This window comes from Scardinius erythrophthalmus (genome assembly GCF_964197995.2).
Source record: "Scardinius erythrophthalmus genome assembly, chromosome: 5".
NCBI classification, from domain to species: domain Eukaryota; kingdom Metazoa; phylum Chordata; class Actinopteri; order Cypriniformes; family Leuciscidae; genus Scardinius; species Scardinius erythrophthalmus.
In genome coordinates, this window is record NC_138225.1 from 34,513,734 (window position 1) to 34,526,477 (window position 12,744).

Here is a 12,744-nt window from a genome sequence, read left to right on the forward strand (position 1 = left end):
TTTTTTTTTGATTACGCATGTTCTTCTACCGTACCAATGCTATCAGTAACATAAACTATGTCCGATTACGAAACGACACGTTCTTTTGAAAATAGTCTTTTCAATGAAACAGGTGAACCGGTTTTGTGACAATCGTTCTGGACTGAATCGGTTCGAACGGTTTTTGAGCCAATAACTCGTACGGGAATCATCGCTTTCAGACATGTCCAACTCCAACCTGCAAGTGTATTTGGGACAAAAATCTGCAGAAATTAAAAATAAATATACTCATTGTAATAATAGGAAAATAAACAAAGGAATAATTGACTTGATAAAACACACATAATTCATTTTTATTCAATTTAGAAGCGTTTATTGTAAATGCAATTTATATTTAGGTTGTAATTGACTTTTGCTAATGTTTTATTTGGTGTTTAAAGGAATGTTGAAATGTTTTTTAGAGCATGCAGTGACATACATTTTTCTTTTGAGTTAGTGTCAACAATATAGCAGTCATTGGCAAAGAGACTTGGCATCTTGGGGAATATTTTATTTTATATTTTATTTTTATAATTATTTACATTTTTACATAACTATTTGAAAGAGTTAGTACACATGGCACCTATAAGTTGTGTTAAAAAATGATAGGCTACTGAATCAACCCATTCAATTGTTGTAATTTAAATGCATGTCACCAGTATTGAATAACGTAAATAAGTCACCATTATTGGGGGTAATTCATTACAAGTAACGTGAGTTACTTAAAAGGATCAGTTACTTTTTTTCAAGTAACTAAACACATTAATCGCATACTCTCTTGGGTACTTATTTTGAATAAGTAATTACTTCACGACCACTAAAAAAGTACATTCTATATAGTATGAATGTGTATATTGTCAATGTAAATCGGATGTATTACATCTACCATGTTGTCATTATCATGTGACCTTCCAGCATCAGGCTTCACCTCCATTCAGGAACACTTGAGAATCCCGCCAGGAAAGTAGTAGGTCATCTGGGTACTTTTTATGCGATTTCGGATGCAGCCATAGTCACAGCCTTAAACGTCATGCCCACGAACCATTGACTGAATGTCTGATGCATATGGCACACAAAATTGGAAACTAAGTTGTCATCTGATTGGTTGAATTCTAAAGGAAGACGTGTGTGTCCTTTAACGGTCCGGCTGGAAACAAAGATGCCGTGGCGTCAAACCCCCTCATGGAAAAAGAAAGCTGTTACTGTTTTCACCTGTGACAATGAGCGCTTAAGTGTGTAGTATGTAAAGTTTGCGGCATAGACTCTTTAAAATACATCCAAGAGTTTTACACACAGGTCTGTTTTTGTAGGGAAATCGACATTACATTTTCACGCCCCAAAAACATGACGCGGAACGAAATTAACTGTGATTGGTTGCTTTACATGTCAATCAGATGGCCTCTGGGTGGTCCTTGCTATGGAGTCCAGACCTTCTGCCATCAGTCTGAATGTCTGGCTACGCAAGACTAAGTAACACATTACTTTTAAATTTACAACAAAATACCGTAGTTACTTTTGCAAATAAGTCATGCAAGTTACTTTGTACTTCCATTTACTGACAGCTCTCTTGTCTCCATGTTGAGAGAAACGGGGTGCAAAGGCGTTGTGTGCACTGTCTAAACATGATGCTTATTCTAGTTCTAGACTAAATGTGAGCATGCATTTACTCATCTCACTTGCACAAGAACAGATTCATAATTCCTCAAAATAAATAAAAACAGTCAAATGCAAACTCGGAATATTATACAAACCGGCAATAATTAAATGTTAAATTACACAAATATACTTTGTATAATCTCACTTTATTAAGCAATGTCTTTGCTGCTGACCATCGAGGATCCAATTCAAACGTATGAATAAGCAAAAAGTTCTTTAGATAAAACTCACATTTGTGTGGGGTTTTTTTTGTGTTTTTTTTATTATTGCTGAAGTAAGAGTGTTGAACTTTCTTCTCCTGTGTCCTATTCGTCTGTGATCCAGAATGGCAGTGCAGCTGAAATTTTAGTTTGAGCTGCACACACTACTGGGTTGAATTTGCATTTACTTCAACCTGAGGCTTATTCATTTCACTTTGGTTGTTAAAGGGTCTTAACATATGTCAAAAATAGTTTTTTTTTATTGTTTTATTAAAAACAAACAAGCAAGCCCAGTCCACTTGAATTACTTTCCATAAAAAGTAACTAAGAAGTAACACAATTAGTTACTATTTTAAATATTTTAAGCAATATTTTAATGCATTCAAAAGTAATTTTCCCAACACTGAAAGTCAACTCCTGAACTTTGAAGCTTTGAACCTTCATGGAGGTTTAATCTTTATGTTGCAAGTGTGTAGTCGTGGAGTCATGCGGTGATAACAATAAGCCATGTGATATCAAGTATGTTAAACTCTTTGTTTGTCTACAGTGGACTAACTACATTCATGGATGGCAGGACCGCTGGATTGCGCTGAAAGGCAATATTCTAAGTTACTACAGGTCAGCAGATGAGAAGGAATACGGCTGTAGAGGGTCCGTCTGTCTCAGCAAGGCTGTCATCACGGTAAGGCTGATCTGAAGATCATCCTGTTATGTTTACTCTATGATTATCAAAGGCTTATCTTGACTTCGCAGTGATATGAATGGCAAAGAGCTGATATATACTACAGTCTGAAAATGTATGAGCAGTAATGCTTCCTGTTCGTCATGCAGTGTTCAGCCTCCATCTGCTATTGCCAGTGGGAAGCTGTCAAACTTGTTTTGGGGGTTTGGGTTTCTCTTGAACAGCCTGAGGGTGGACAAAGCAGAACATGAAGTTGAGTAGAAAGTACAAGGGTACTTCTCTGATTGCTTTGGACAGACACATCCTAGTGTGATCCATACTAAACATCCCTCAAGACTATACCTGACTACTTTATGGAAATATCATTACCATGGGCCTTAAAAGACAATTATTATGAAACAAATCATTGATATGTTGACAAGGCCTGTCACAATCATGAATTTTGTGCCGACAATTAGTTGTCATGCAGTAAATTGTTAGCCTAGAAATCTAGACGCACCCTAGCGGCAGCAAAATGTATTTTGCAGCCAGGGTAGTCTAGCAACTCTCCGTTGACTTTCGGAGTTGTAAAAACCTAAATTGTGTCAGGCCAATCACACCGTGTATAGAGTAGGCGGGGCGGGCTTAACATAATGACGACAGAGTTGCGACTGTTCCCTGCTACTTGAAAACAAAGAATGGCTGCTGCTGCTGGCGAACAGTCTTTCGAATCGGCTTTGGCCGCAACTCTGGAGGACTTGGAGTTGGGTTTTTCTTTGAGAAAAGAGCAAAGAACGGCACTTAAGTCATTCTTAAAAAAGGGAGATGTGTTCGTATTTTTGCCGGCCAATTCAAAAGTTGAATCTATCAACTAACGTTGGCTCCGCTGTTGGGAAAACGCTCTGGTTGGTTGAAGCGCTGTCCTACTGTGTGCAGAGTGAATATGAAAGACAGGCGTTTATCCCGCCCCTCGGATTGAGCCGTGTCTATGGAGAGTTGCCAGACCAAACATCTTGATGTAGGTCTGGCTTGCCAGGCTAGTAAATTGTGAATAACGGTTTATTTCTGTTTCGTTCTTGTCACTGACAGTTCCAGTATAACCCTAATTGAAATCGTATATAATATAATAATAAAAAAAATATTAAAATAGGCCCATATTATTTACTTTAATGCTGTGAAAATTAATACAATAATATTACAATATAATATAATGTAATATAATATAATGCAGTCTGATTTAACACACAAACATACTTTACAACAGTGCTTTTTTATGTTCTTTGGCAAAATGTGACGGAAATTCAAACTGCACAATTGAAGCGGTTATCTTAAATATAACTGCAATCATTTACTTTTAGGTTGTGTTAGTACAAACAGATGAATTTCAATTGTTTGTTGTCAGAAAGATCATATTTTCTGCCCAAAGCCATTTATTTAATGTATTCCCATAAAAGTAAAGTAAACATGGAGTTAAAATGATCTAGCCTTTATCCCAATCTTGTTTAAAAAAAAAAAAAAAAGTTGTTTTAATATTGGTGTACTTTATATTGCTGTATGTCTATGAGCTGGACTGTTGCGTGTTGTGCAGGTCGTTCAAGTGCAGATGTCTCGGCAGTAAGGCTACAAGGAAATGTCCAACAAAGCTGCATTGTAATATGTATTTAGGTTGACGCACTATTGCTACATTGTTCTGGTATTGAGTGAATTGAAGTAATCTTGAGGATTAGAACAGGGTGAGCAGAACCGCAGGAACGTCCTGTGACGGACAGTGCATATCACATATCGCATTGTGAAAAGGGTGAGTAGTTCTCGCTTTGCCTGTTCCAATAAAACGGGCATGTTTAAAAAAAGAAAACGCTGCTCTTAGATTCACAATGCTCATGGCCCAGATGGCTTTGTTGTTTATTAGGGGATGTTCTTTGGTCTGGAAAAAGGGAACTTGTCTGAAGGGCCACTGTTAAAGATCATGGGCTGTTTGGATGTAGGTCAACATCTCAGAAGATTGTTGTAGAACCCAGGTTTGATCTTCTGGCCACATGAATCTCTACAAACTGACTGTGAAACCCTGGAAGTCTTTGAAGCCGGTCTGGTCCCTGAGTCCCCTCTGGAATGTCTGCGTTCTGTTGATTTCGGTGTGTTTTTTGGTAGAAGGTGAAAACAGAGATGATCTGATGTGAACAGATGTTCCTCGAGCACTGATTGAATTTGGCAGCCCTGCTCTGGCCTGGATCAGTGCACTGTCTCTGATGATAAGAGCTGCTGTACACTCAAGGTTTGAGTTGATATTCATTTGTGCTAGTGTTTCAGTTGTCTTCAATAATGGAACTGACAGTCAGATGTCATTGTACGTAAGTGTTCAGTGCAACGTATTAGCATTTAAACCTTGAATTGTTGGCTCATTTAGGTTCATTAGTTAAAACTAAGAACAAAATGACAGTCTGGCAAAAGAACGGATTGGTAAAGTTCTACTTTATGGATAATTTGTGCACTACTTAAAGCTTGTTTTGAGGTAGCTAGCAGTTTTTGTTTTACTGTTAAAGTGGTCTGAAAATGTTTGAGGTCTACTGACCTATTCAGTAAATGCAAATATATGATGTGGTGGCAAAGCGAGTTGTTTATCAGGAACAGCAGGAAAAGGCGCTCCAAAAACAATGGCAGAGAGAATGGAAGGTTTATGGCCCATGTTTAATCCAAACATGTTCATTGTTACGATCTGTTCTTGTTTTTGATGCTTTCTCTTTCAGCCACATGAGTTTGATGAATGCCGGTTTGACATCAGTGTGAACGACAGCATCTGGTACCTGAGGGCTGAACATCCTTTGCTCCGGCAGCAGTGGATCGATACCATCGAACTTCACAAGGTGAGTCCCTCAGAAGCAGCAAGATAAACCGCTCCAGCTCCAGTGTCTTCCTGATAGTGAGTGATCATGTTTGTGTTGCAGAACCTGAATGGGTGTTTTACTTCCTTTGTTGAGGAATGGAGGGTGTTTGAGGCACTGTGCAGTGGAATGTGTCCTGCATGCCTTTTTTCTTTTTCTTTTTTTGGCTATCATTTCCTTGTGCTGTCATTGGAGTCCTTTCTAGAGGATTCGGTTTTAATTAAAATTTGTGTTTTTCCATAGTATGTACTGAATTTGAAAAGGGATTTCCATCTCGGTTATTAATTAAGTCAAGTATGCAGGTGTGGTAGATCAATGACGTGATGCTTATTTTTGGCATATCTATTAATTTATTCAAATGCAATTCACACATATATACTTGGATAAACCTTGACTTTGAGCAAGGTTTTAACTTCTGAAATCAAATTATTATTATTTTTTTGTTGTTGTTGTTGTTGAAAAAATTCAAGATGTCAGGGTGACACAACTGTCCTGCTATTGTAATAAAGAAAAAAACCTCAAAAGAATGAAATAAGAAAGTAGGCCTAAGTAGTTAGCATAATCCTTTATTACTATTAATCAGTTTAATCAGGGAAGGTCAGTTCAAGTTGTAAAAGATGTTGTGTGCTATGACTCCTAAACAATTTTTTTTTGTGTTTATAAATTAATTCTTTAAAATATACATTTTTAAATAAGTATTTGGAAATAATTCAAATGTGTATACTCCTATATATTGAATTTATAAAGAACATTTTATTACTTATCAATTAATACTCCATGAGACAATTTTTAAGAGTCATTCATGTATTTATTTTATAAAACAAAATGAAACCGACAAGAATACATTTCTAAGAACTTAACATGTGTTTGCTTAAACTATATCTTCTCTTCTTTATCACATGCACTCTTATGTGCCTTTGACCGTAGTCTAATGCATCCCTGCACATACTGCACCTGCCATGTTGGCATTGTCCTTTGACCTATAATTTACTTGTCTTGTCGAACATTTTCTTAGCACCTATTGTTTGCTTACTGTATCATTACTCATTCGACATACTGTACTTTTTTACATGCTATTTGCCAGGGAAGAACGAACCTATGAGATTTTTTGAGTTTTAGCTCATCTATCCAAGTGACACTTTGGTTATGATTATTTTGCATGAGGAGAAACAAGATATTTGTTGTGTCTGGCATTGGTTTGCAGTGACGTATCATGGGACCGATTTACAATGGCAGGGTCTTGAGGAATGTGCTGATTTGAATGACTCTCACATGTGCGGTGGAGCTGAACTCAATAAAAGGAGTGGAGCTGTTACTACACAGCTGGTGTTTTGATCCAGGAAAGGGTGTGTGTGTGTACAGTGTTTTCAGGCAGCTATTTAGTAGGTAGATTTCTTGAGAAGTATCATAATGTTTGACTTTTATGTGATGAGAAGAGTCTGTAAGAGAAACAATATTAAGTTCTTTGCTTGTTTAAAGGTCATAAAAGCATAAACTGAAGCTTTGTGGAGTTATGAGAACTTAACAGTGTGTTTGGTTGTTAAATGACCTTTTGGGAACATTGTAATATTAGTCAAGTCACCTTTATTTATATAGCGCTTTATACAATACAGATTGTTTCAAAGCATTACTAAACAAACAGCAGAAATCTAATGCAAATGTTCTCTGGCAGATTTACACTCACGGCCACTTCTGTCATCTGCTGGTGAAGAGTGCTATTGCAGTTTTGTCATGTGACTGAAAAGCTCTTTTACAACTCCAGGCAGGATCCTTTCTGGTCTCTTGAAAGGGAATCATTCACTCAAAAATTTAAATTAAACGAGTCATCATTTATTCAAACTCTCGTCCCAATTTCTTTTTCCCTTTCTTCAGTTGCACACACTTCGGTTGCCATATTTTTGTCCCGTGCTGTTTATCGCTATGTCAATTATTGCAATTTCTAGAGTGAATCCCACATTTATGTAATTGGCCATCGGTCCTTTTATCAGCATGAACAACTTTTCTTCAGTGGATTATACAGCCTCGAAAGCACGCAAAGAGCGCTCCCTTTATAATCACTAAATGCCGTCACTCATCTCAGTTCAATGTAAACTTACAAAGTTCTGTTATAATCAATGAAGCTGTCTACACTGCACAATGAATCTCTTATTTGCATCGTGTCTCCACTTTGTTTGATAATGAGAGCATTCGTGAGCTTGCAGAACTCTGCACTGAACAAAAACTTGTTTTGAGCGGTGAGTGTATACGAAATTAAACACCTAATTGGCCATTGCGTTGGAGAGAAGTGGTCGACCGATCTTGTTTTTTTTTTTTATTGCCGATATCTTAAAGAGCAGGGTGGCCGATGACAGATATAAAGCCTGTATACATTTTATTTATTTATTTGAATTAATATTTAATAAATTATAAATAAAATTAAAATAAATCTCTAAATTAAACAGACTTACTTTAAATGTCAACTTAATGTATTACAGTATTTTTCCACATATAAAAATATTAATAAAAAGGAAGTAACCAACAGGGCACTGTTTTGTGTGCACTGGAAATCTTGTTGTTGTTTTTTTTATAAAGACAAGGTGGCTAATTTTAGATACAGAACACAGTGAAAACGACATGAATAGGACATGCTGGGCAACTGAATATAGGGCAGCATAGTTTGAAATCAAGGGTTTAAAGTTTGTCGAGTGTAGCTGAACTCTCCTGTCCGCATTCACTTCGAGTAACTAGTTCATGCAGGCTACAAATGCACACTTCGGAATATCTGACTGCTGGATTCTGCAAGGTTTGTGAAATGAAATGTTCATTAGATATTCAAAGATTTGTTTATGCGTATTTGCTGAATGCTGACGGTAAATAAGAAAGTATTATAGTGTTTGCCTTTCTGTTACTAATGATGTAATGGAAAACGCAAATACTTTTTCGAATACAGTTTTACTTTCTTCCATCTAGTAACGTATTAGACAAAACTGTTAAACCGAGACCATAACTAAGGAAGATAGAGAATGATAGGGCTGTGTGCTCAGGCATTCTCAGCGCCATCAAAATAAAGGTCCCGCTTCCAACACATTGGACAAACAGAAAAACTTATCGGCAGATGGCGATATTTAAAAAATGCCGAACATCGGCCAATATATCGGCCATGGTGACCACTATTCGAGAGATTAATATGTCTGTGATTGGCTACATTGCTCACCGCTGCAAAAACAAATTGTAAATGGAAATGGCGTTTTGCAAATCTGTTTCGCCATGTATAATAATAGATGATCAACTTTGCCCCCTGCAAATGCCACTGGTTACCAAGAGTTCTTCAACTGACTTACAGCGAATTAGTGTGTCAAAGATTTTGTCAGCGTAGTGCAAATGATGCTGCATTTGTGTGACTTACACAGCCACATAATTGTATGTGTGGTATATGTGGTAGTTGATACCACATAAAATACAATATTTAAAGCCTTACTCGTGTCAATCTATCTTCCGAAAATCTCTTATCTAAACAAAAATTGACCTGAATAATCAGGGTTTTTTTGACCTGCCTCTTCTTTCTGATCTGTGCAGCTTCAAATCTAAAAATGCTATTTGAATCACCATTCCCCTAACAGAAGAGCATTAGTAGAGAGGCTGTTGGCACTCAGGTCAGCGTTGTTTATCGCGACTCTCCGTTCAACAAGGTGAGCGTGTGTGTGTGTAGTGTGTGCGTGGGTGATGCAGGCTGGGGCGGATAGGCGTTTTCCGCTCGCAGTCGTCCAGCTGCATGTATAATTCATGAGTGTATTCAGTCGCATGAAGAGGCTGCTTTGAAAGCCCTGCCCAGCAAGAAGACCTCTGAACCAAAATAAAGGGGCTTGATTGGAACTCAGTGGTTTTAGGTGTTGGTGCAGTCCTTAAATGCATTGGTCCACTTTAAGATGAGCGCTGAGATGAGGAGTGCAGCACAAGTGACCGAGACGAGAGCACACGCCCAGCAGGATCTGAGATCTCCTTAAACACACACGCTCACACATTCACTTACACATTCATGCTGCTGGATTAGATGCGGCCAAAGTGACGGCAGGAATTCTGGATGATTTATGTTGGTTTTATTGCAGTTAGGTGAGTGGAGTGTGTGCGGCAGCTCTCGGAGTTTCAGTTTTTGTACGATTTGCCATCTCTTTCTCTCTCTCTCTCTTTCTCTCTCATTCTCCTCCACATGCTTTGCAGACCCACACACAATCTCTCTGGTTTTATACTGCCTCAGAAACCCACCTCACATCATTTCTTCACATCATTGGGAACGCTTGTCTCCTCCTTCGTTCTGCTTGACCATGTGCTGCTGAATAGTCTGCAGTCAGTGCACTGGGAATTCTGGGAGTGTCCAGCAAGGGAACTGGGAATTTTTGGAGTGTCCAAGAGAAAACTGAGAATCCTTGGAGTGTCTAGAGAGAGAACTTGGAATCATAGGAGTGTCTGGATAGAGAACTGGGAATTTTTGGAGTGTCTGGAGAAAGAACTGGGAATTCTGTGACCGCCTTGAGAAGGAGCGCTTTTGGGAGCATCTGAAAAGAGTAGTGGTCATGCTGGGGCCAAGTACTCAGGACTGCAGCAGTGCCTTGTCCTGCTTTGGCTGCTGGAATGGGCAAATGGTGGGCTTTAGCACATTAGCATTTTAACTCATGTCATTTAGGCTACTTTTCACCATCCTACACTCTTACTCAACCATTTATCATGTTTTCATGACCAGTGAGATGATTTTGCTGGGGAATTCAATTACAGTAATCATTTCCATTATTCATTGATTGGGACGAAGCAAGACTGAAGCAGGTTATTCCAGCTTTTCCTGAAATTGTTTTAAAGATTATCCATAGTTTCAGTTAACAATCTGCCAATCTATCATTGGCTATTAGTTAAAACACTTTTAATTAAATCTTCCACAAGCCAAGTGTCAGCAGTTTTACAGTGCACTCATGGAAGGACTGAAGCGAAGGCTTTTGCTGTCAGGTACAGTGTCTTCTGACCAAATAAAAGAGTAGCCTAATGCGAGTACTGATTGCACTTAATGGGCAACTTTTTACACAATCGTTCAAAGGTTTGGGGTCTATAAGATCTGCATTTATTTTATTTTATTTCTGTGATGGAAAAGCTGGATTATCGGTTTTAAAACCGTTGTGCTGCTTAATATTTTCCTTGATTCTTTGATGAATAGAAAATTAAAAATAACGTTTATTTCAAATTGTAAATGTTGTAATGTTTCAAAGTGTTTTGTTGTAACATGTCTTTACTGTCACTCTTGATCAATTTAATGCATCCTCCTTGCTTAATTATTATCAGAACTTAAAAAATCTGATTCAGAACTTTCCTTTTCTTAGAGGGATGCACAGTCATGCACACTTTTCTGTTTAAGGCTCTGCAAGGAACTGTATTTACAGTATCGTGAAATTGATGTGGGATTGAGATGGGGAGAGGATGTTGTATTGTAATTTTTAGTTGTCCCTCTCCTTGAGCATCAGCCTTCTTCCTCATTTATGCAGCTTCTGTTACTTTGTCAGGTGGTGTAATGGGCCAGAACGGAAGTACAGTTAACCATGCAACCGCAATTTTGTTCCTTGTGTCCATACCATGTATCATACCTATGTCATTCAAAGAGACATGTCTATTTGTATAGATCAAAGATTATCATTTGCACATGTGAATGTAACATAACTCTAAGATTGTCAAGGTTGGAGGTTTCATGTTGTTAGATTTTCAATTGGAGGTTTCATGTTGTTAGATTATATACTATTGTTCACTATTGATCAAAAGTGACAGTAAAGAAAGACATTTATAATGTTACAAAAGATTTCTATTTCAAATAAATACTGTTCTATTAAACTTTTTTTGATGAATGGAACTATTAAAGTTCTTTTCATCAAAGAATCCTGTGAAAATGTATCATGGTTTCCACAAAAACATAAAGCAGCACAACTGTTTTCAACATTGATAATAATAAGAAATGTTTCTTGAGCAGCAAATCAGCATGTAAGAATGATTCCTGAAGGATCATGTGACACTAAAGACTGGAGTAATGATGCTGAAAATTTAGCTTTGCCATTTTAAAACATATTAAAACAGAAAACAATTATTTTAAATTGTATTAATATTTCACAATATTACAGTTTTTACTGTATTTTTGACCAAATAAATGCATCCTAGGTGAGCATAAGACTTCTTTCAAGAGCATTTCAAAAAAGACTTTGTATCCTTAGAATTAGTAGGGTTGAGAATTGAGAACTACTTTTTTTTCCCCCTTTTTTATCCATTCTAAACATTTATACATTCTTAACTTTATGATTTTTCATAATTCATTCCTTTAACATTTTTGGAACGCCTGTGTTCCTCCTGCTTTCCTGTGAATTATTTTGCACACATTCAATTAATTGTGAATATACAAATCTTACTTTGGTAAAGCTAAGCTCATAATAATAAGGTATATGCTACTGAGTAACTAATTCATATTTAAGCTTCAAGCTACACGTAATTCAGTCTTAAATAAAATATCAGATGTGACTCTCATCCAACTATCATTCATCATTTGATAACTGGCGATTTTGAGCATTGATCCTAAAAGCTGCTTTATATCTTTGCAAGTCTCAGAAATGTTCAGTCTGTCTCAGTTCTGTCTTTCACTGCACAGCTTCGACCATGACACCTCAATGCCCCATGATTCAATTTAATGTTATTTTTAAACAAGTGTGAAGTTATCTAGTTGTTTTTTGTGTGCAGGCTGAGTCAGGCTACGGGTCTGAGAGCAGTCTCCGCCGCCATGGTTCCCTACTGTCCCTCACCTCTGCCGCCAGTGGCCTCTCCACCACCTCCGCGTCCTCCTTCAAGGTGAGAATCAGCCTCTGCCTCCACAGTCCCAGCTCTTGCAACATCTCATGTAGTTTCAATTGAATGTTCATTTGCAAACTGCTGAACAGAAGGGATACAGTCTTCGGGAAAAGCTAGCAGAGATGGAGACCTTCCGGGACATTCTCTGCAGACAGGTGGACACACTGCAGAGGTGCTTTGACAACTGCGCAGATGCTGACAGTAAAGATGAGCTTCGCAGGGACAAAGGTGAGGAAAACGGTTATGATTCAGGGAGTTTTATCTTGCTGAGGGGCCAGCTTGTCGTCAGACAGGAGAAAACTTCCCATTCAAACTCCTTTCGTATTTAGAGGAGTGCCATTTTATATTGTGCATTAAATAACTTTACACTACAGGGATAGTTCACCTAAAATAGAAAATTGTCATTAATGTTGTTCTTTGAAACCCAAATGAAGATTTTTTTTTTTCCTCCAGTAAAAGTCCATGCAAATAAAACTTGAATGCTTCG

The 12,744-nt window shown here is 37.6% G+C and overlaps 1 protein-coding gene across 1 annotated transcript in view; it reads left to right on the plus strand.

Moving 5' to 3' along the window:
* The window catches only part of cert1a (ceramide transporter 1a), a 30,830-nt gene that overhangs the window by 625 nt on the left and 17,461 nt on the right, over positions 1–12,744 (plus strand). Inside the window, exons 2-5 of the mRNA XM_081366365.1 lie at positions 2,422–2,556; positions 5,280–5,396; positions 12,150–12,257; positions 12,347–12,578. Of these exons, the coding sequence (XP_081222491.1) occupies positions 2,422–2,556; positions 5,280–5,396; positions 12,150–12,257; positions 12,347–12,578 (592 nt within the window). The remainder of the gene's footprint in view (positions 1–2,421; positions 2,557–5,279; positions 5,397–12,149; positions 12,258–12,346; positions 12,579–12,744) is intronic.